The 21,951-nt window shown below is 59.9% G+C and overlaps 1 protein-coding gene across 1 annotated transcript in view; it reads right to left on the reverse strand.

Annotated features, from left to right (window-relative positions):
• Positions 1-450: 450 nt before the first annotated feature.
• The window catches only part of LOC118527345 (calpain-8-like), a 43,799-nt gene continuing 22,298 nt past the window's right edge, over positions 451-21,951 (reverse strand). The window contains 15 exon segments of the mRNA XM_036079120.2: positions 451-474; positions 1,148-1,206; positions 1,942-2,058; positions 2,280-2,358; positions 2,698-2,766; positions 5,488-5,543; positions 6,341-6,345; positions 6,934-6,995; positions 8,872-8,940; positions 12,111-12,147; positions 13,977-14,185; positions 16,666-16,677; positions 19,408-19,521; positions 19,523-19,584; positions 21,773-21,933. Of these exon segments, the coding sequence (XP_035935013.2) occupies positions 451-474; positions 1,148-1,206; positions 1,942-2,058; positions 2,280-2,358; positions 2,698-2,766; positions 5,488-5,543; positions 6,341-6,345; positions 6,934-6,995; positions 8,872-8,940; positions 12,111-12,147; positions 13,977-14,185; positions 16,666-16,677; positions 19,408-19,521; positions 19,523-19,584; positions 21,773-21,933 (1,135 nt within the window).

Genomic DNA, 21,951 nt, shown 5'->3' on the forward strand with positions numbered 1-21,951 from the left:
AAGGGCAGAAAGCAGCCCACCTACACCCCTCCTCGGAGGGCTGGAGATGCTCCTTCCTGCGCCGCCCCAGAGGCCACCCAAGAGATCCGCCCGCGTCTCCACCCCAAGAGCTCTGGGCCTGTCTTTTCCCAAAACCTCTCTCCCAAAGCATGAGAAGCAGGGCCCTCTGCACATTGCACATCGCCAGAGAAAAGCAAGAACCATTTGGACCAGACTTTGACTGTGGTCCCTCCGGGGGGCTCCAGAGTCTGTCTACACGCTGCTGAAAGAGAGGCCTTGCCCCCAGACCGCGCAGGTGGGACAGGCCGGGACCTCCAGGGACGCTGATGGACAGGGAAGACGGGACAACCAGTGAATGCCATTTGGATCCTTGCTCACAGAATCGTGAAGAAGGGGAGAAAGGCAGCAGGCGGGCTGGTGCGGAGTGTCACCGGGGTCCACATGCCCGGGTCAGACCAACACACAACACAACCACTGCAAAAGAAGGACCACAGGGTGAGCTCAGCGCTCCCCCGGGAGCTGGCGCGACGGCGCCCGAGACGCTCTCCTGCCCCGCGTGGCACGACCTGTGACGCATCCATGCTCCAGGGGGCGCCTGGGAGTCCTTAACTCAGTCCCAACCCCACGAGCCCTCTAGACAGGTGGCTTAAGAAAGGCCCAGACCCAAGAGGGCCTTCCACAAACAGGTGTGTGTGCGTGTGCGCATGTGTGTAGGTATGTATACACTCAATGTCAGGGTCAACGCTGATGTCTGGGTGCCTCCAGGAAGACCTTCCCACATCACTGGAAACAGGTCACCAACATTCCCACTGGTTTCTGGTCACCTTCTCTCTGTTAATCTAAAACATCTGCTCCTGGAAGTCAGCCATTAAATCACACCCACCGCTCACATTTCCATCCAAATTAGCAAGGGCTGGTATCCCAACATGATTTGAAATGTAGCCGTAGCCTTATCTTCAAGATAATAACAGATGCGTGTTGGGAAGCAGGGCAGTCCCATTTCTTCCCGCAGTGCAGCCCCCAGAAGATGCATTGTAGCCGCGTGGAAATAAGACAGGTCACTGTGAACGAGCCCCCCTCGGCACCCATAACGACCCAAAATCCAGGTCCCATCAGCAAGCCATTCACCAGAACCCCAGCCGCCTACCTCAGCCAGGGAGAGCCGGACCATGCCGCTCTGGTCCTTGTCCAGCAGCCTGAACAGTTCTAGAATGCCAAAGAAGGAATGATATGAGACTTCGGAACCGCAGAGAGCTGCCCCTGTCCACCGCCCCCCGTGAGTCCCCTTCCCTGACCCCCCAGCGCCCACCCGGCTGCAGGGACTCTGGAAAGCTCCATGGAGGTTTGGTGTCCCACGTGGGTTTGGGGGCAGGCGTCCCTCTGCCCCAGGGGACATTTGCAGCTATGAGCAGAGGTGGTCGATCACCATCTCCACCCTCTGAGACTCTAGAACTTCATTCTTTCCGTGGGAGCGTGCGGGGGGAGGAAGAGGCTGTGGACAGACTGCAGTCGCCCCTTGGTGGACCAGCCACTCCCTCAGCTTCCTCTCTAGGGGCCCAGCCTTTTCCCGTTGGGACCACCCCCCACCCCCAGTGAGGAGACCCCTCCCTGAACAGGACAGCTTCATGGGTGCCCACAGCCCGAGGCGGCGGGAGCACGCACATCCCCTCCTGGGAGCTGATACGGGCTCTGCACATGACCCCGAAAAAGACACTAAGACACTTAAGCCCCAGGACTCACGCTGCCTAACGGCTCGCGGCAGTCAGACAACCCGCACCAGCGCCAACAACAACCAATGTGGCAGCGTTCTGAGTCTCCACAAAAGGGCAGCCCCTGACCTTGGGCATGGCCAGCTCGTGCTGCCTCCCCCAGGAGGCCTGCCTGGCTCCGCCACCCAGCCCTGCAGCGGAACGGGTGGGGCTGAGGGACAGGACGATTCACTGAAGACGGTCTCCAGGTGGGTCACACAGGCCACAAAGCCATCGAAGTTGATGCGGAGTCTGCCATCCGCGTACCGCAGGGCTAGGGTCTGCTGCACCTGGGTGCTGAGCGTGAAACCTGTGGCGGGGGACCTGGGTCACGGTGGCGCGCAGGGCTCGGGGCTGACATGGCCAGGCTCCTCCACGGGATGCGGACCCTCTGGCCACCCCCATTGCAATCCTCGGGGATTAGCCTGTGCCCTGGTGCTGGATGAGGCCCTTGGCTCCAGCACCAGCTTTGCCGCCATCCCGTTCAGAGTGTTTCAAATGAGCACATCGTGTCCCGAGACCGAGTCTCACCTGCCTTCCCGAGGGCCATCCTCATCTCTTGGGCGTCGATGGTCCCTGAGTGGTTGTGATCAGTTTCCCGGTAGATGTCCTAGAGCGGCACAGAGATTCCAGGTAGAAAACAGCCTTCAGAGGCCCCACCAGAGCAACTCCCTTTGCCCACTGCTCCCTCGGGAGGAAGAGACCTCCCTGACTCCTCCCAGGAGGTTTCCGGAACAAAGGGAAGAGGGGGTCGAAGGGCAGGGCTCTCCGTGAAGGGCTCAGCACAAGCGCCTCCTAGTCCCCCCTGAACATCGTGTCCGGGTTTTGTGCTGGGTTCAAACACTTAGACTCTGGTCAGACTGGGGGGAGCTGCGGGGCAGGGAGGGGCGAGGGGCTAGACACAGAACCGACCGACGGGGGACCAGAGCCCAGAGGAGAGAAGAGTTACCAGGTACTTCTGAATCTTCAGCCCAAGCGTCCCGAGTTCCACCGGCCCCAAGGTGCCCGTGCCGCTGCTCTAGGCATGGTCAAGGCCAACACGCCCAAACCAGAGGCCTGTGCGCCATGTTCTCTTGTGACCACAGCGTGCGCCCTACGGCCTCAGTGAACCACCCATGTGCTCAGTAAGCAGGGCCCCAGGGGTCACCGTGGGAAGGGTGGCAGGAACCCAACTCAAATTAAGATGAAAGGGTCAGGCACCCCCACGGCCCCCCTTTGAGGTCACGAGCCCGAGGACCTTGGAGCAGGGTCATTCATTAGATCCAACACCCTCGTCATCCTGGCTTGCAGCAGGCTGGCCGAGGAGAGCTGGAAAGACACCTCCAGATTTAAACTCCATGAGTGGTCATTGAAATAACTCGTTGGTGAGAATGTCATATGTTAACAGAGAAGTCAGGAGCACGGGACTGGGATGCTCAGCCGCATGGTTTGCACGCATTTGTCAGCGTGCCACGAAGGGGCTCGGAGCTCCCACCGGGACGTGGCTGGCTCACGGGCCACCACTCAGCCCCGGGGGTTCTGGGGACCTCCCTCTGTGCAGCTCACACTCACTCAACCAGCATTAACGGAACCCTGGGCTAGACGATGGGGACCCTCATGGAGTTAAGGCTCTGAAAGCACCCGTTCTCCGGAATCACAGCTAATCGATACACCGGTGTGTTACAGACACACAAGGGTGTGTGGCAGACTGCCAGCCCCACATTGTCCAATGAGCCAAACACCCAAGAGCGTACACCACCCTCTAAGTAAGTGTGGTTCTCGTGTCCATGATCCACACCGAGGGTCGGAGACACCACAGCCTCAATCCCTCGCCAGGAACGCAACCGGTGCCCCTCCGCAGAGGGAGTTGGTGCTCGGGTCTCTGCACCCCGCGCCCCACACCCCCCTCCCAGCAACCACAGGGGCTCCAGTTCTTAACCCACTTCCCAACACAAGAAACTGAGTTTCAAAGCATAGAGGAACTTCTCCAAATTTCCATACCCGGAAAGTACTGGAGCCAGAATAGGGATTCCTGTCTGCTCCAAACCTTGTCCCATGACACGGGGACCCTCAGTGCCTGACGGAATGGCTACGGTGACCCAGGCCCTGTCCCAGACCTGCTGAGTCAGCATCTCCAGCACCGGGACTCAGGCAACCGTATTTTTTAAAATCCCACGGACAACAAAGTGCTAATGCTATGGTACTTGAAATATGGGGCCAAGTGGAAAATTCCAGCATAACGGGCTGTGTGATGTATTCTTCCACATAAATGAGCTCGCTGGAATAGGCAGGTCTGTGGAGACAGAAAGTGGACTGGTGTTTGCAGGAAAGAGGTTGGGACAGTTGAGGGGGAATGGGGAGTGACTGCTAATATGGGTACAGGGTCTCTCTCTGGGGTGATGAAAATGCTCTAACCTGGGTGGTGATGTTTGCACAACTGTGAATTTACTAAAACCCATCAGATGGTACCCTGTAAGTGGGTTCATGGTAAGGTGTGTGAGTTGTATCTTGATAAAGCTGTCGTTGTCACCAAAGCCTCCATGGGCAGGTCCGCAGCATGTCCTGGCTCAGAACCACCACCCACACCACCTGCACTGTGGGACACACCCCCCCCGAAGGTGACGGAGCCACGAGAGAAGCAAACACCGTGGGGAACACGGGGGGCTAGCAGCTCCCAAATCGACAACCAAGTCAGTGGTGAGTTCAAGAAGATGATTCAGAGACCAAGGGACTATTTGCAGCAAAGTGAATCAACACTTAACCATTCTTTGTGGCCCACAAATAAGTTGTTAAGCACACTGGCCTCACAGAAGGACACAGGGCTGAAGAGCCCCAGTGTCCGTGGCTCTGGACCACAAGGACAGCGCCCTCTCTCCATCGCTGATAACCCTGGGGGATCAGCACACACGACGTTTGCAGAACCCCTCTGCATGACTGCCATACAAACCAGTCATGCCTCCCACCTCGGGGTCATCAAGCCTCATCCTAACACTGAGGAGAACCCTCCAAGCATCCATGTTTCAAAGAAATTGCCTTCACCATCCACACGATGGAGGATGGTGACCTGGTCCCACCCCCCACAAGGACCATTCTCCCTCTGAGCCTTCACTTAAGCTGTTCCTTCCACCTAGAATGTTCTAGCCTCCTCCATTCCTTCCAAACATTCTTACACATTCTTCAGTGTAAAGTGAGGGTTAAATCAGGTCAGAGAGAACAAATAAATTTTACCTCATGTGATAATTCTAAACTAGTGGTGGTGGCTGTGGGAGGGCTGTGTTACTAGAGGAGACAGACCAGACTGGAGGGGGAGGGGAGAGAGTGAGAGGGGGAGGGAAGGGGGGAGGAGGGGAGAGGGAAGGGGAGAGGTGAGAAGGGGGAGGGGAGAGAGTGGGGGAGGGGGAGGGAAGGGGGAGGGGAGGAGGAGGGGAGAGAGTGGGTGGGGGAGGGGGGAAGGGGGAGGGGAGCCTGGCGGGACTAAGGGGAGGAAGGCACAATGCCCAGCACTTTCCGTTTCTGGATTCACGGGCTGAAACCCGGAGCACCTCACCAGCCTCACCGGGAAACGGGGACAAGCGTGAGCTTCCTGAGGAGCGAAACAAGGCGGCACGGTTTTCCCTACCGCGGGTGACACAGTCACGGGCTCCAGGCACTCCACCACTGCGGGTGCCCCTGCTCGCGCCCTCCCTCCCCTCTCACAGGAAAGGTCCAGGAGTCCCGAAAATCAGGGAAAAGGGAAAATACAGCAACAGTCAAAGGATACGTCCAGCAAGCTGATCATCTCCCTGCGAGTGTTTGAGTCGAATCCAAGGAATTTTACTGTCTGCTTCTGAACATTCAAATGGAAAAGGGTGGGAATCCGGGTCTTTGAAGGCGGGAGAGAACCTCCCAGAGGCAGGTGCGCTGCTCAGCAGCCCCTCAAGCTAACCCTGAGCTCCGGTCCCCTCCTCTGCCAGGGGGAGTAACAGCAATAATGATACTTGCCCCAGAGGCCGGCTGTGGATGAAGCAGACAATGCGAATTCCTAGCGCAGCGCTTGGACACGGTTCGCTCCTAGCAGGACAGCTAACTCTGTAGGGGCGAGCCCCCACACCTCGTCCCCAGAATCGCCCCCCGTGGTCGGAACTATCAGGATCCCGTTTTGTAGATGAGGACACGGAGGCCCAGAGAGCTTGAATAATTTGCCACCAGCAGGGGCGGGCAGGGTCTAAAGGCAGGCCCTGGAGGACAGCCCTGACACCTTGCTTGCTCACCGGCTGGCGCCTGCTTGGAGCTGCCTCCCTGGCCCCCACCTTACCTGGCCGCACCTGGAAGCCAAAGACCCTGCAGCCGTCCCCTCTTCTCTCACCCCTTCTCAGCAGAAGCCAGGGTGGAGCAGAGAGCGGAGACCGTCCGGCCAGGGCCTGCGCCCGCTCAGCCCCAACCTGTCTCTCGAGGGCCCGAGGGCTCTCGCTGGGCCTTCTCCTCCTCTGTGTCCTACATCTCAGCCCAGTCCTGGCCCTCGCTCCACCAGCGGGAAGCCTCAGACCGCCCGTCCCCATCCCTGTCCCCATCCTCGTCCCTGTTCCCGACCCCATCCCTATCCTCGTCCCCATCCCCATCCCCGTCTCCATCACCATCCCTGTCCCCATCTCTGTCCCCACCCCCATCCCCATCCCTGTCCCCATCCTCGTCCTTGTTCCCGACCCCATCCCTATCCTCATCCCCATCCCCATCCCCGTCCCCACCCCCATCCCCAACCTTGTCCCCATCCCCATCCTTGTTCCCGACCCCATCCCCATCCCCGTCCCCATCTCTGTCCCCATCCCCAACCTCGTCCCAGTCCCTGTCCCTAACCCGTCCCCCTGTCCATCCCCATCCTGGGCCAGACAAGAAGCCAGGACCTGGGAGTCGGAACCACAGCTCCATGGAATAGGCCCTCAATCTGCACTGTCCCACAGCATCAAACTGGTATGTCTGGGGAGACGTCACGGGTCAGGTCACCCTCAGCCCAACTTTTCCTCCCAGGACCCCCCCAATCCTTCCTGCAGCATCACCCCCGCCCCCCTGCTGGACACCCTCATGTCCCCAGGGTCTCCTTCTGCATCTGCATCTGCAGAGCTCATGACCCCAAGCCTGACCCCCACACACACCCGTCCCTCGCCCCCACCCCCCACGCTTCACCTCTCTTAGGTTCCCATAAACTTTCTGGAAAGTTCCAAGGAAGAACTTACCTTTGGAAAAGGCCTCATTCAGAAGTGTCCTGAGTTCATGGACATCGATCTCAGAATCCTGGAAAGAGAAACCCAAATGTAAGTCACACCAGGTCCTGGCAAGTTTCCAGGGTCTGAGGTTGATGTGGACCAGACAGCACGTCCAAAGGCCCCAGGGCATCTTTAGAAACTCTAGTTCTCAGCTCCTCTGGGGTCCCCCACAGCCTGGTGGGAGTGTGGCGAAGGCGGGACCAGGAGCCACGCACTCGCCGCCAAGCGTCCTTGTGACCTCAGAACGATGTGGCCTCCGTAATGGAGTAAGGACCTGTGGTTTTGTAAACTTGTGAACACCATATACACGCTCGATGGAATGTGTCATTCATGTGATGTTATTTCCGCAGGTTCACAGCCGCCAGGTGACAGAGCTGCGACTCGAAACCTAACACGGTCTCAGCCAAAGCACCCCCTCCTAAGGCGGCATCTCACGCAGGAGCCCCCCAAACTGGGTGTGGAAGTGTCAGGGAAGATTTCCGGAGTGCGCCAGAGGGAAGGTTTGCCCTTTAATCTCAGATGGGACAGGCCTTGGGCAGGACACACGAGGTATGGAGAAGGGCGCGGGGCTGGGGTCTGGTTCCAAGTGACCCTGTGACCTCAGCCGTGTCTCCTCCCCTGTGCCTGTGGTTTCATCCTTTGTACTGGTGGCCTCACCGCCCAGGCCCGGTGCAGCTCCCAGAATCCTGGTCTGAGCATCCAAATAAAGCAGAAATAGACTCATTTCTGTGAGACTTCTTCAACAGTGAAGGAACTGTGTGTGCAGTTTCATTTCCTGCAAAGGGTTCTGACATATTTTTTTCTATTCCATTCTCTGTCCTGAACGTCCCCCGGGGTGGACAGTACTGTTTCTCCCCTTCTATTAAGGACTGAACGTGTGTGTCCCCCAAACCCCTGTGTGGGAGCCTGAGCCCAGTGTGATGGTCTCAGGAAGGAGCGTGTGCGGGAGGTGACCAGGCCCCGAGCGAGGGTGGAGCCCCTGCGGTGGGATCAGAGCCCTTGCAAAGGGGCCCCAGAGCCCCCTGGTCCCTCTCTCCACCAGGAGAGCACGTGGGGAGGCTGTCTGCAGCCAGGAAGGGGGCTCAGCCCAGACCCCGGCCCCCTGAACCGGACCTCGGACGTCAGGCCCCCTGCACCGGACCTCGGACGGCCGGCCCCCTGCACCGGACCTCAGACGTCAGGACCCCTGCACCGGACCTCGGACGTCAGGACCCCTGCACCGGACCTCGGATGGCCGGGCCCCTGCACCGGACCTCGGACGGCCGGGCCCCTGCACCGGACCTCGGACGGACGGCCCCCTGCACCGGACCTCGGACGGACGGCCCCCTGCACTGGACATCGGACAGCCGGCCCCCGGATCTGGGAGCAATCAGGGTCTGTTGTTTACGGGCTGTCCGCGGTGCTTGGTGCAGCAGCTGGAGCCGAGACACCATCCAAGGCCCTGGGGTACCTTCCAGTACCCCCCAGAGAGCAGTGCATCCACTCGACTTATGGGGCCACATGGCCCCACAGGCCTGGAACGTGATAAACCCAAGTCTGCACACAGCACGGGGCGGAAAGGGGCAGGGGCACCACTGGCACCAGACCTGGTGTGAATGCCGCGGCCGAGCAGCGAGGGTGGCAGCTGGGGTAGGTGAAGCATACCGATTTAGGGACGTCTTGCTGCCCCACTTGTGGATTTTCTATTTCCTGAAGGGTCCATCGATGCAGGGAGACACGGCTTTGGGACCATCACTGTCCCCGCAACACAGGGAGGAGCCCAGAACTGAGATGGGAGGAGGCCGCGGAGAGAAGCTGGGCCCCTCACCCTTCGGCCCACGGAGATGCCAGGGGACAGAGGCTGAAGCGGCCTGAGGTCTTGGCCACCCTCCTGCCCGTGGGGAGGGTGTGTTGGCCCCACTCACCTTCCCCGCAAGCTTCCCCAGCAGGCTCCCGAACTGGCCGTCCTCTTGGTCCACATCGCCGGGGTGCGGCTGACGGGAAGCACAGCACAGAGTTAGCGGGGGGTGGGGGGTCGCTGGGAGAACGAAGATTTCACATCCGTCACTCCCTGTTACTACTGCACACCCACCACATGCCGGCGCTGGCTCCGTGGGGCGCGGGGCGGCCTTGCCTCCCAGATGTGGGGAGGTGATCCCGTTAGCCCTGAATTTCCAGTTTCAACCCATAATCGCTTCGGAGAAGGACAGAAGGACTGACTGCAGAGAATCTCCGTCTGGCCTGGGGGCCCCCAGAGGCCCCCCCAGAGACCTCCCAGGAGTCTGTGAACCCCAGAAACCACGTGAACATGTTGGGTAGTGTCCATGTGTGTTTTCCTAGCGTTCCTCAGACTCTCAAATTGCCACAGGATTCAAAAGTAGTTGGGGTCACAGCCTAGTGGACATAGCAGAAGTCGGAGCCAGAAGACGGGGTTCGGACACGGGAGGGGCTGTGCGGCGGTTTGCCCCGGGCTCCTAGCACCCTCCCTACTCCCTCAGTCTGTGGTTAAATGACGAGGCTGCTCCCCGGCGCTCCTTCCAAAAGCAAACACCAGCTGATGGAGTCAAAGTCCCATCAAAGTTACAAACGTTACGTGATTGGGTCTGTCCAGGGACTTCCGGCCTGACGGGGGCCCCACTCCCAACGTCCCCACCGACAGACGGGAAGTCACACGCTTTCCGGGAGGCTTCAGGAGTTCCCAGAAAGCCGAGTCCACGTTCTAAAACCATCGCCCAGAGAAGCAGAAAAGGCCGGACGTGGCCCAGCGACACCGTACAGACGGGAGTAACAAGGACGGTGGCCATGCTCACCGTTGATGGGGGCTCACTACCCGCCAGGCACCTCACAGATTAATTCCCTTGCTGCTCATGACTGTTCTGTGGGGTGGGTCCCACTGCGGACCACACGGCATACGCGCAGTTAACACCAGGACTGCACCTCTGGTCGGCTTTGGAGCCGCGATCCGAGCGGCAGCTCATGCGCTTCTCCGCCTTTAGTCAGAAAACCAGAGCACATGCTCTGGGGGTCAAACACGCCTGCAGCCCCGGGGCTGCCTCCTTGTCCGCAGCAGGGGGACAGCCACGCCTCCCTACCGCTTACACACGCAATGAGCAAATCCGAGACCACGTCTGAACTTTCCAGAAGAAAAATGATAAATGTTTGTCATCACACGTACGTGACTTTCAAGAGGTTTTGTAGAATAAACGGGTTACATTGTTCCCATCACACAATACACTACATGCCGAAGTCTAGTGGGATGTCCACCGACTCCGGACGTGGGGGTAGATTCTATTATCCTCGGGGGGAGGGGGTTGTGAAATTACAAACCAAACAACAAAAGCCACAAAGCCAGGATACGGAAGCGGGCACACGCAGGTGGGCGGCAGGCACACTGCCACCAGGTGGGAGCACCGCACACAGATCACGGGAACAATAGTCATTTGCGTGATGGCGTATGTGGAAACTTGCAGTTTGCTCATTCCTTTAAAGAGATTTCCTGGATGCCTGGCACGTGGCAGGGGCCGTCCCTGCAATCTGTAAGTCCTGAGTCCCCCACAGACGTGACCCCCGTGTGCATCTGTGTGCGCGTGTGGGGCCCTGGAATCCTGGGAATCTCATGCATCTCTGTGAACCTCGCGCATCTCTGCAGGACCTCGTGAGGGAAGGCTGGGCGCTAGGCTGGGGGCTCCTGGCTCACAAAGGGTCAGAGCCCCAAGCTCGTGCAGAAGCCCCCGGGCGACTCAGGAGCAGCAACCATGAGCTGAGACTGGGGCGTCCCAAGGGAGAGCGGTGAGCACCTGCAACAGGAAGAGTCTTCCCGTGAAACAGCAGGTGTTTCAGGAAACCCCGAGACCACGGGAGGGGGAGACAGGAGCCCCCGCAATGCCTGGACTTGAACTCCTGGCAACCTGGTGCTATGGGAGCCTGGGGCCAGCCTTCCGTCAAGTTAACAGAAACCAAAAAGGAGCAGAAGGCTAGCTCCTACCACCCGAATTGCAGGCTCAGACCCATGCCCTCCACTCGGGCACACGGGCCTTTCTGACCCCTGGGACAGCAGCAAGAGAGGCCACTGTGAGAGAGGAGTCCACGAGGAGGCTGGGCCTCTCCCCGCGGCAGGGTGGGGGCGGGGCAGCTCCGTCACCAGGAGCCACCAGCCCGGAAAGCGCCGCCGGTGCAGGCATGCCACTGACCCGCGGCAGGGGCGCTGCTGGGCACCAGCCGTCCAGGATCTGACTGGAATGCGCCACGCGGAAAGTGGGGGCGGGCGATTCTGTCTCCTGAGCTCGTGACGTAAGCCCCAGAGCTAACCTGAAGCTAAGAGAACACTGTGTGAACTCTACTGGAATTTATTTTAAAAACATAAAATAACACCGAATGAATGAGTGAGTGAACGGACCCCAGGGCTTCTCGCGCCTGCAGGAACAGGAGCGTGCAAACCCACCAGGTGCCTCTGCCAGCCCGGCTCAGCCAGACCTGAACCCACAGCCACGGGGCCGACGGGCGGCAGTGGCCCCGTGAAGACAGAGCCGCCCACCCCCAGCATGTGCTGGTGCAGACAGGGCAGGGCGGCCTGCGACATGACCCCTCACGGAGCAGCCTCCACAAGGGCCACCGGAGGAAAAAGACAGTGGGCTGAGGACGGGAGCGGGCGCACTTTCCTCCTCCGGCCTCTGCCCTGACCTTGCCCCTCCATGGGGCCCCCAGACTGAGTGCTCACTCCAGCACCCCCAGACCCCTCGCACACAGCCTGAGACCCGTCTCCGGCATGTCTGGATGAGCTTTCCTTCATCGGTTTCATGCGCCTCCACCATCTGTCCCCAAGAGCCTGCAGGTCTGAGAGCAGGGGCTGAACTCTCCCTCCCACTGCCTTCTCTGTCCCACCCAGAACTGCTCAAGAGCACAGGCCTGTTCTGTCTGAGGGTCCCACCGACGGATGCAGGGGACAGACGCCCGGCCCCCGGGGGTAGGAATGAGCCACCCAGCCTGGGTCACCCTGCTGCTGTCCCATCTTTGTCAGGAAGGACCAGAGCCTAGGAAATGTTGTGGCCCTGACGAATAAAAGGTCATCATCCTTAATATGTAAAGAACTTCTACAAATCAACAAGAAACCTCGAATGCCTGGTATGCCACAGTGCCAGAGCTTCTGTTCTGAAAAATTTCATACCTCATGTGGGTTTCCAGCCACCACAGCCCCCATCTCCCTGGAACACAAAGAAAGGAGAAAAACAAATACGGTAAGTAAACAGGACAGCTGACCGGGTTCTTTCAGGAAGCATTTTACTTTTCTGAAGCATTGGCTTCCCACCCAAGACCCTCAGTCCCTACTAGCACCAAACTGCACGGACTGAATCTTGACCCACATCCCTCCCTTCTCCCCCCAATCCCCACCCCCCCAGGGTTTGTCACCAGACCCTTCATGAAACCTGAAATGTTTGCCCTGGTGGCCCTACTCATGGGGGATTCTCTCACCACCTGGTCACTCCTCCCCAGGAGACCCAGCTCCGTGAATCCCTATAGACACTGCCTCTGGACAATGAGCCAGCAAGCCCACAGGCCGTGTGTGCACGCAAACCCGTACATGGTGTGTGGTGTAATGTGCGTGTGCGGTGTATGTTGTATGCATGTATGTGTGCAGTGTGGGGGGGTGCGCATGGGTGTGCATGTGTGTGGCGTGTGCACTCATGTGTATGTGTGTGTGGCATGTGCATGTGTGTGTGCACTTGTGTGGTATGTGTATTGTGTGGTGTGCATGCATGTGTGTGTGATATGTGCAGTGTATGCCTGTGTGCAGTATGTGTGGTGTGTAATATGTGTGATATGTGCATGTGTGTGGCATGTGAGTGCATGGGTGTGTGTGTGTGGCATGTGCACGCCTGTGTGTGGTGCGTGTGCATGGGTGTGTTGCAGCTTGTACATGTGCAAGTATGTGTGTGCATGGGTGTGGTGCGTGTGCATGGGTATGTGTGCAGCGTGTGCATGTGAGTGCATGGGTATGTGCAGGTGTGTGGTGCGTGTGCATGGGTATGTGTGCAGCGTGTGCATGTGAGTGCATGTGTATGTGCAGGTGTGTGGTGTGTGTGCATGGTTGTGTTGCAGCTTGTGCATGTGCACGCATGTGTGTGCAGGTGTGTGGTGTGTGTGCATGGGTATGTGCAGGTGTGTGGTGCGTGTGCATGGGTGTGTTGCAGCTTGTGCATGTGCAAGTATGTGTGTGCATGGGTGTGGTGCGTGTGCATGGGTATGTGTGCAGTGTGTGCATGTGAGTGCATGGGTATGTGCAGGTGTGTGGTGCGTGTGCATGGGTGTGTTGCAGCTTGTGCATGTGCAAGCATGTGTGTGCATGGGTGTGGTGCGTGTGCATGGGTATGTGTGCAGCATGTGCATGTGAGTGCATGTGTATGTGCAGGTGTGTGGTGTGTGTGCATGGTTGTGTTGCAGCTTGTGCATGTGCACGCATGTGTGTGCATGGGTGTGGTGCGTGTGCATGGGTATGTGTGCAGCGTGTGCATGTGAGTGCATGGGTATGTGCAGGTGTGTGGTGCGTGTGCATGGGTGTGTTGCAGCTTGTGTATGTGCAAGCATGTGTGTTCATGGGTGTGGTGTGTGTGCATGGGTGTGTGTGCAGCGTGTGCATGTGAGTGCATGGGTGTGTGCAGGTGTGTGGTGCGTGTGCATGTGAGTGCATGGGTATGTGCAGGTGTGTGGTGCGTGTGCATGTGAGTGCATGAGTGTGGTGCGTGTGCATGGGTGTGTGCGGAGGAGGCAGTGACCCCTCTGGATCCCACTCCCTGGGCTCAGAGACCATCCCTGCTGGAGGAAAGCCCTCTGCCCAGCCTCGACCTGTTGGAAGCCAACAGCCTGGTGTCCCATAGATCCACAGGGGAGGGAAGGGGACACCGAGCGAAGGACCCGTGGGAACAGGGAGTTTTACAGATTCCGTCTGGGCCAGGGCAGCTGTGACCCAGGCCCTGCACCTGCCAGGCCACACGTGCCCCCGGCCCCCAGCACCGCAGGAGGACAGGATACACACAGGGCCTTGGCCTTCCGTGAGAACAGCCTCAGGCAGAATTCTCCGTCCTGGAAGGGCTCGAAGGTGGATGGCACGATCAGGTACTCCCCCGGCGTCAGCTGCAGCCGGCCGGACACCTCCCGCAGGTTGGCGTGGGTGCTGGAGCGCATGCAGGGCTGGCAGCCCAGGAAGAAGTTCCGGCCCAGGGGCGCGTCCGTGTGGCCCTGAAGCTGCACAAAGCAGGGCAAGGTGAGTGTCCCTTGGAATCGTGGAAGACGGCGGCTCCAGAGTGTGGTCCTATGCTCCGATTTGGGGATGGCTGATTTTTAATGCCGGGCTACGAACCGGGAGGCCTCGGGTTCTGCTGAGGATGCGCCCGTGTCCCCCAGCGGGTGTATTTGGGCACTTCTGGCACCAGGCCCCGTGTGAGACACTGACCCTGTTGATGCCACGGTGGCCGACCCCTTGCCCCCTCCCCGGTTAAGCGAAGGGCCGCAGAGCAGGGTCTCAGGTGCACACTGCGCTCCTCGCTGGGGATCTCCCTCACGAACCCCACTATTGATCCTGCAGACCCTTCTCTGAGGCTGTAACTGGGCGGCCCTGAGCCCCCAGCTCGGGCCTGAGGCTGGGGGGCGAGCTGAAATCCTGCTCCTCAAGCCAAAGCAGCCAGAAGGGCCCGTTTGCCTCTGCTTCTGGGAAACCGTTTGCAAGCGGAGGGCCAGTCGTCTGGGAGGCCCCCCAGGCACCCCGCGGCCCCTCTGCTTGGTGGTGGGAGGGGCTGGTGTGTGACGCAGGCTAATTAGTGAGTGCAGGGTGCCCGGGCTGTCATTTCGGTGACTAAGCCTCCCGTGGTGCTGCATCTTTACGACCAATCTTCCTCAAGCTGCCTGCGTCAGAGGGCGGGTGCTGAGAAGCCACAGGGCCGTGGCTTCTGTGTGACCTGGAACGCCCACCCCAGAGGGGATGGCATCCATCCACGGTCACCAGACCTGCTTTGGATCGCAGGTCTGCTAAGCGGAGGAGGAAAGTGGGGCCACCTGCCCCCAGCGCCCCTGCCGGTCGGGACTGCACAGGGATCTCCAGCCAGTTCCTGCTGACCTAGGTCCAAGGGCAGCCAGTGCGCTTAGGCCCCCTGCAGACTTCCATATTCCGGGCAGGAGACTGCTAGAGGGGCAGCCAGCAGGGGCCCCGCCAAGGGCGAGGTGTTAGGGAGCTACTACCATTCTTGCCGTCCCTGACTCAGCTGGGGGGGGCAGGGGACCCCAGGAACAGGCACTCAGTAGAGGTGAAGCAGGAAGCGCACTCTCTCCATGGGAAAGAGGCTCACAGTTACAGCAAGGTCCCCGGTGCGGCAGATTAGAGAGCCCTGTTTGGGGGCCCGCGTGGAACTGGAGGCAAGAAGGGGTCCCTCTGTCCTTCCAGGGGCCCCACCAGGCCCCTGACCCACAACCTGTCTCGGCAAGGCCCAGCCAGGAGTGACAATGCAGGGTCAGGCAGGGTCAGAGGCAGGTGGCCCTCAAGGTGTGGGCCCAGGGCCAGCCCGAGCATCCTGGGGGACGTGTTAGGAGTGCAGGGTCTCAGGTCCCACCCCAGCCCCATGGCACCAGGAACTCTGGGGCTGGCCACCAGCTTTCAGAAGCCCGGGGTCCCTGGCGCAGCAGCTGGGGAGCTGCTGACGGTGCACAGGACCCACAGTGACACGTGTGGGGCCCCAGGAAGCACACCGTGTGTGCATGTGATTGCTGTCTCACACACAGAGGGGACATTTCTGATGGGAACCACCACCCAAGACGTGACACAGATTTGGATTATTTTCTCGTAGCGAAGAAGTGTGCACTCCCCATCGTCCGTATTGTCTCCACGTGAGCTCTATAACCAGTGATGTGTGTTTGGGAGCCAGCCGGCAGGCGGCCCACAGCACCGACAGGGTCCTGAGAATGTGGGCCCCCGTCGGCATGTGCCACACAGCTGGCAAATCTGGGAAAGCGTGAGGACCCAGCGATGCCGCGGGGAAGACGCACCTCCACGTCATTAACACAGTCGACCCCAGAGGGCCCCCACCACGGACCAAGGGTTCCCAACCTCGACTGCACGCCAGAATCACCCCCGAGATTGTGCAGCAACACGTCTGGGATGCAGCCTGCACACCCGGCATGTCCACCCTGCAGCCACGGAGGGGCTTGCTGGGGAGGCCGGCTCGCACGCGGCCTGACTTTGTGCGAGCCGGGCTGGGCCCCCCTCCCCACGAAAGCACTGTCTGTCAGGGGCTCTCCCTTCAACCAGCCAGGTACAGGGGCAGCTAGGGGGCGTCAGCAGGAAACCCCAGATGTTAAGTGGGACAGGACGGTGTGTCACCGAGGAGACATGGAAGGGGCCGGAGCCAATCAGATCAAGCGGCCCTTCCTTTTCTTGTCAGAGAGCAGGGCATTCATTCCTGTCTCCAGATAGAGGAGCCCGGGCACGCTGTAACCGCCTGGTTCCGAGCAAACCACCAGGCACACGGGCGCGAAGGTCACCACTGTCCCCTCCTGGGGGGCCTCGGGGTGGGACCCAGCATCGTCTGTGCCACCTGCCAGGGTCACTGGCTCACCGGATTGTGTGGGAGAACCAGCTTCCCTCCGAGGAAGCAGCCCCTGTGGCGTGCCTGCCCCCGAAGGCCGCCAAGCCACATCCTCACGAAGGAACGAGGCCTCGGCCAGCGCTCACGTACCTCTCTGGGGACCTGCGGAGCAGAAGGAAAGAGCAGGTCACAAGAGACGGCGAGGCCCGCCCTCTGTGCCCTGCAACCCTCCCCACATCATGCAGACAGACCGTCCTGGGTGAACTCCGAGGCCGTCTGAGACCAGTGCACCCTAGAAGTCTGAAGGGGGAAAGGGGCTGGTTTTTTACTTTATTTTCCAGTTGTGTGATCGGCGAGGACCCCACATTCCTGGGGGGCTTGATGAGAGCTAATATCTCACAGACCTGCATGCCTGCGCCCAAACCCAGAGCGGCGAGGCCCGTGGAAGGAAATGCAGGATCCTGAGCCCGGGGAACAGGCCTGAGCCGGTCGTCACAGCAGGAAGATGATGGCGGCCAGGGAGTGGGACAGACACGCGGGCCTCCTCAGCCTCCGGGGCATCAAGGCTGCTCCCCAGTTGGTGACAGGCTTTCAACCGACCCAGCTCTCCAGACTGCGGACATCCAGAGCCTTAGGAGTCAGTTAGGGGGTCATGGAACCGTGCCCCCTACGACCCTAGGTGCTCCCTACGACCCCAGGTGCCCCCGCGACCTCAGGTGCCCCCCTACAACCAGGTGCTTCCTACAAACCCAGGTGCTCCCCACGACCCCAGGTGCCCCCTATGACTCCAGGTGCCCCCTACGACCCCAGGTGCTCCCTATGACCCCAGGTGCCCCCCTACAACCAGGTGCTTCCTACAAACCCAGGTGCCCCCCATGACCCCAAGCGCCCCCACAACCCCAGGTGCCCCCCTACAACCCCAGGTGCCCCCTACAACCAGGTGCTTCCTACAAACCCAAGTGCCCCCCCATGACCCCAGGTGCCCCCACAACCCCAGGTGCCCCCCTACGACCCCAGGTGCTTCCTATGACTCCAGGTGCCCCCCTACAACCAGGTGCTTCCTACAAACCCAGGTGCCCCCCATGACCCCAGGTGCCCCCACAACCCCAGGTGCCCCCCTACAACCAGGTGCTTCCTACAAACCCAAGGGCCCCTCACAACCCCAGGTGTCCCCTATGACTCAAGGTGCCCCCTATGACCCCAGGTGCTCCTATGACCCCAAGTGCCCCCTACGACCCCAGGTGCCCCCCTACAACCAGGTGCTTCCTACAAACCTAGGTGCCCCCCTGACCCTAGGTGCCCCCACAACCCCAGGTGCCCCCTATGACTCCAGGTGCCCCCTATGACCCCAGGTGCCCCCTATGATCCCAGGTGCCCCCCTACAACCAGGTGCTTCCTATAAACCCAGGTGCCCCCTATGACTCAAGGTGCCCCCTATGACCCCAGGTGCCCCCTATGCCCCAGGTTCTCCCTATGACCCCAGGTGGCCCCTATGACCCCAGGTGGTCCCTATGACCCCAGGCTATGACCCAGGTGCCCCCCTATGACCCCAGGTGCCCCCCTATGACCTGGTGCTCCCCTATGACCCCAGGTTCTCCCTACGACCCCAGATGCCCCCTATCACCCCAGGTGGCCCCTATGACCCCAGGTGCCCCCCTATGACCCAGGTGCCCCCTATGACCCCAGGTGCTCACCTATGACCCTGGTGCCCCCCATGACCCCAGGTGCCCCCTATGACCCAGGTGCCCCCCTATGACCCCAGGTGCCCCCCTATGACCCCAGGTGCCCCCTATGACTCCAGGTGCCCCCTATTACCCTAGGTGGATGCTCACAAAAGCACGCAGAGCGCCTTCCCGGGCTTGGTCCCCGCGAGCAGGGTCTGGTCTGACGCTATCACGCTCTAGGTGGGATGGAAGGGCCAAGCTCGGGGAGAACTGAGGTTATTTGAAATCCCTTTCTCCCGCCATCAAGCCGGGATTATGTTTCAGCATGCATTCTTCCATGATGAGAGACGCACATACCACAGCCTGAACTCTAAAGCCCTGAGTTCCAAGAGAGGCGAAGGGAAGGGCCCGGACATGGTACGGGCTTGGCAACTGGTTTCTTATCACAACACTTCTTTTTCATGCATTAATTTATACCGAGATGTTGGGCCTCCATCCACTCTTGTTCTTCCGATTAAAATTGTATTTTTCTCAAGAAATTAATTCTTCACAAAATTACATAAAAACAACTGCCACGAATCCCTCTGGAATTTGTTACAAGGAGCCTTTGTCCGTATAAAAAGTGAATTGCGATTTGTTCCTGGCTGGGCTTGTCAGGCCCCAAAGGCCTTGCTTTACCACATCCATGAGGCCACAGAGCGTTACCTGCACGCACCGCAGCCTGGGACGGAGCTGCGGTCCCCAAGCCAGGGGCACCCGGACCGAAGGTGGCCGTGTGGCTCCTCACCCCAGCCATACCTGCCTGTGTGTCCCAAGAAGCGTCTCAAGATCGCCCAGCATGGGAGGAAAGGAGAATCTCTGACTCCCATATCCGGCCTCCCTTCCCCTTTTTCAAATGCCTCGGGCCCCCGTTCTTGACTCCTGTCCCCTGAGGAGCCTATACTTGGAAAGTCTAATGAGTGCAGTAACCCTGAGCCCTCGAGGACAAGCAAAGTTTAAGGGATTTCGCATCTGAATGTTGTTAACAGCAGAGATATAAGTGGTAGAAATGAATCTCTAATGTTGGAATTCAGGTCCCGGGAAAGCCACTGGGAGAGGCATTCACGGGCGCAAAAAGAGTGCTTGATGAGGACCATTCAAGTGATAGCAAAGACGCACCCCGATTCCCAGCCAACACAGTCCAACCAAAGACATCCAGTGTGGGAATGGGTGACCCAGCTCCAGGTACCTTGTAGACAGCGTAGCCGATGCTGAGCATGCCCTGTCCTATTCTCTTTCTGCGCCGACGATTCTTCTGCATCAGACCCAGCAGCACCGTGCAGCAGGGTTCACCGACGCCCCCCCTCCTGGCTGTCATCCCCCTCCTCCAGATGGATTTTGAACTGAGGATTGATCCAATAAGTGGCTGGAGGTCGCCAGAAGGTCGCCGGGAGACCCCCCCGAAGGGGGTGATGAGGCGGAAAGAATACAGGGGAAGAGCCTTGGTCACCCCAGAGAACGCGCAGCTGGTGGTAAGCGGGCCTCGGCGAGTCTCCCTTGCAGGGTGGCGGGCATCCCCTCCTCCCCCCCACCCCTTCCACGCACCCACAGACGCATCCCGCGGCATCCCGCGCCATCTGGAAACTTTGCACGGGTCCATCTGATCAACCAGGGGCCCAGACACGCTCGACTAGGAATACTCGAGGTCTGATGGCCCCAGGGCTGCCCTGGGACACTCACAAGTGACCCCCAAGTCTTCCAGGGGAAACGGTTCACGTCCCCAGTTCTCAGCTCCTGGCCCATAAAGACGAGCCCACCTCGGGGACGGCGATCTCAGGCTGTGAGGGAGTCACGGCCATAGACACAGCCCGTCGGGTGAGCGTCTGTCCCCTGCCCTGGGGGCTGACCCTGTGCCCCTCGGCCAGATGGCTGCAGTGCTGAGACACCAGCCCCCAAGAGGACGTCGTGGACTGTGCGTGAGGGAGAACAATGGGCAACCAAAAAGCATACACCTGCGGGCATTCTGAAAGACTGCTTCCCTCCAAAGAGGACTGAAAACTCTCTTGAAACCGCGACTCCACAAGCTGAGGCACAGAGAGCTCAAGGGTCGTCGGAGGGCACAACGGGGCTCTAGGACACTCGGGCGGCCGAGCGTCACTGAAGACGCTGGGCCCAGCGGGCATCCACACGCTAGGGCCTCAGCAGGGCCTGGGGGGAGGACAGGCCGGGGTGTCCTCACATCCCCTAAATGAGGTAAAGCGCGGTGAGATAACAAGGCGTGCACAGTGACCAAGAGCCACAGGCTGTTAACGAGAATGTTACTTATTCAATCCCACCTCCCCAGAATCTCCACACCCACATTGTTTATTTGGGGCACGAGTGCGAGGCTTTTAAGGCCAAATCTCTACAGCTTCCCAGGAGACAGGCAGCTCTGCAACCGCACCCCTGCATACGGACACCGTTCCCAAAGGGCAGGCACACCCGCACAGTCAGGCCGCTCCCGACTGCTAGTTGGCCACGCCGATGGGGTCACCACGGAGGTTCTGTGCAGATCCCTCCGGCGCCCTGACCGCTCCGCGCTCTCAAAGCGATCCACGCCAATTTCCTACCCGCCTTCCAAGCACTCGCTAACGGCGAGCATATTTTAATTTCTCCCAAATGCAACATTACGGCAATCTCTTCATTTTTTGTTTACTCCTTAACAGAGCTGGAGAAGAGAATGAGCCATAAAAATAAAGCCCCCCATTTACAGGACAGCCCCGGTTCACGCGGCGCCTTGCACGGGGGCATCAACGCTACGTCCTGAGGGTCAAGCAGCAGAGCTCAGTGGAGGTGCGGGGCTCGGGCTGGACGGGACGAAGGAAGACACAGTGGTCAGGACGCAGCCTGCGTGCACGTGGGATTTTATGATGATGCTGAGCGCAGCCTTACAATGAGCTGCGTCTGGGCAGGGGGCTGGGGAGCTGGGGGTGGAGGGAGCGGGCTCTGCTCTCCTTCATTTCTCCTTAGGGAAGTGGGGTCGGTTTTTCAGGGTCTTCCTCCTGCTGCTGATTCGACCTAAGAGGAGGCTGTGCCGATGCATCAGTGACGTCTGTCCGGCGAACTGGGGAGGGTTCCCCACCCAGGGAGACAAGGGCCCCGGGTCAGTGCAGAGGCTGGGGTTGCACAGACCATCCTCACCAGGGTGTGGCTCCCGTGGCAGCAGGGAGTGGCCATCCCGGAGCCCCGGCTCAGGCCCCCCACCCCCACCCTCATGGCTCAGGCGCACAGGCTTAGCACAGCGCCAACTACCGAAGCAGCAGAGCGTCCGGGGCTGGGGGGACACGTGTCCACCAGAGGCTGGGAGAAGCCCAAGAAAGGAGCACGGTGAGTACAAGGAAGCGCATCCTTGAGGGGCAGGGCAGGTGGGGGAAGCGTGAACGCACTGGACACACAGAAGCTACAGAACGGTGTTCCCTGAGCCACTGTCCACCCTGCCGCCCTGGCCTCCAAGCCCAGGGAGAAGTGCGGGCCCCGAGGGATGCCAGGAGCCAGCGAACAGGCCGAGGCATTGCCCAGCTCAGGGAGGACAGGCCAGAGGGACTTGGTGCCCCGCAGCCCTCCCTCTGCCTCACCTGGGAAGTTCGAGCAGCCCCCGGCGGTGGAGCCCTGAGTCCAGCGGCCGTTGAACAGGACCAGGTCCCATTTGTGCAGCTCCTCGCTGCTCAGGGAGTCCAGGAACAAGTTGCAGATCTCCAGCCGAGAGAACTGCCCCAAGAAATCCAAAAATGACATCCTGGGGGCAGAAGACCAG

The sequence above is a fragment of the Halichoerus grypus genome, chromosome 7 (genome assembly GCF_964656455.1).
Source record: "Halichoerus grypus chromosome 7, mHalGry1.hap1.1, whole genome shotgun sequence".
Taxonomy (NCBI): Eukaryota; Metazoa; Chordata; class Mammalia; order Carnivora; family Phocidae; genus Halichoerus; species Halichoerus grypus.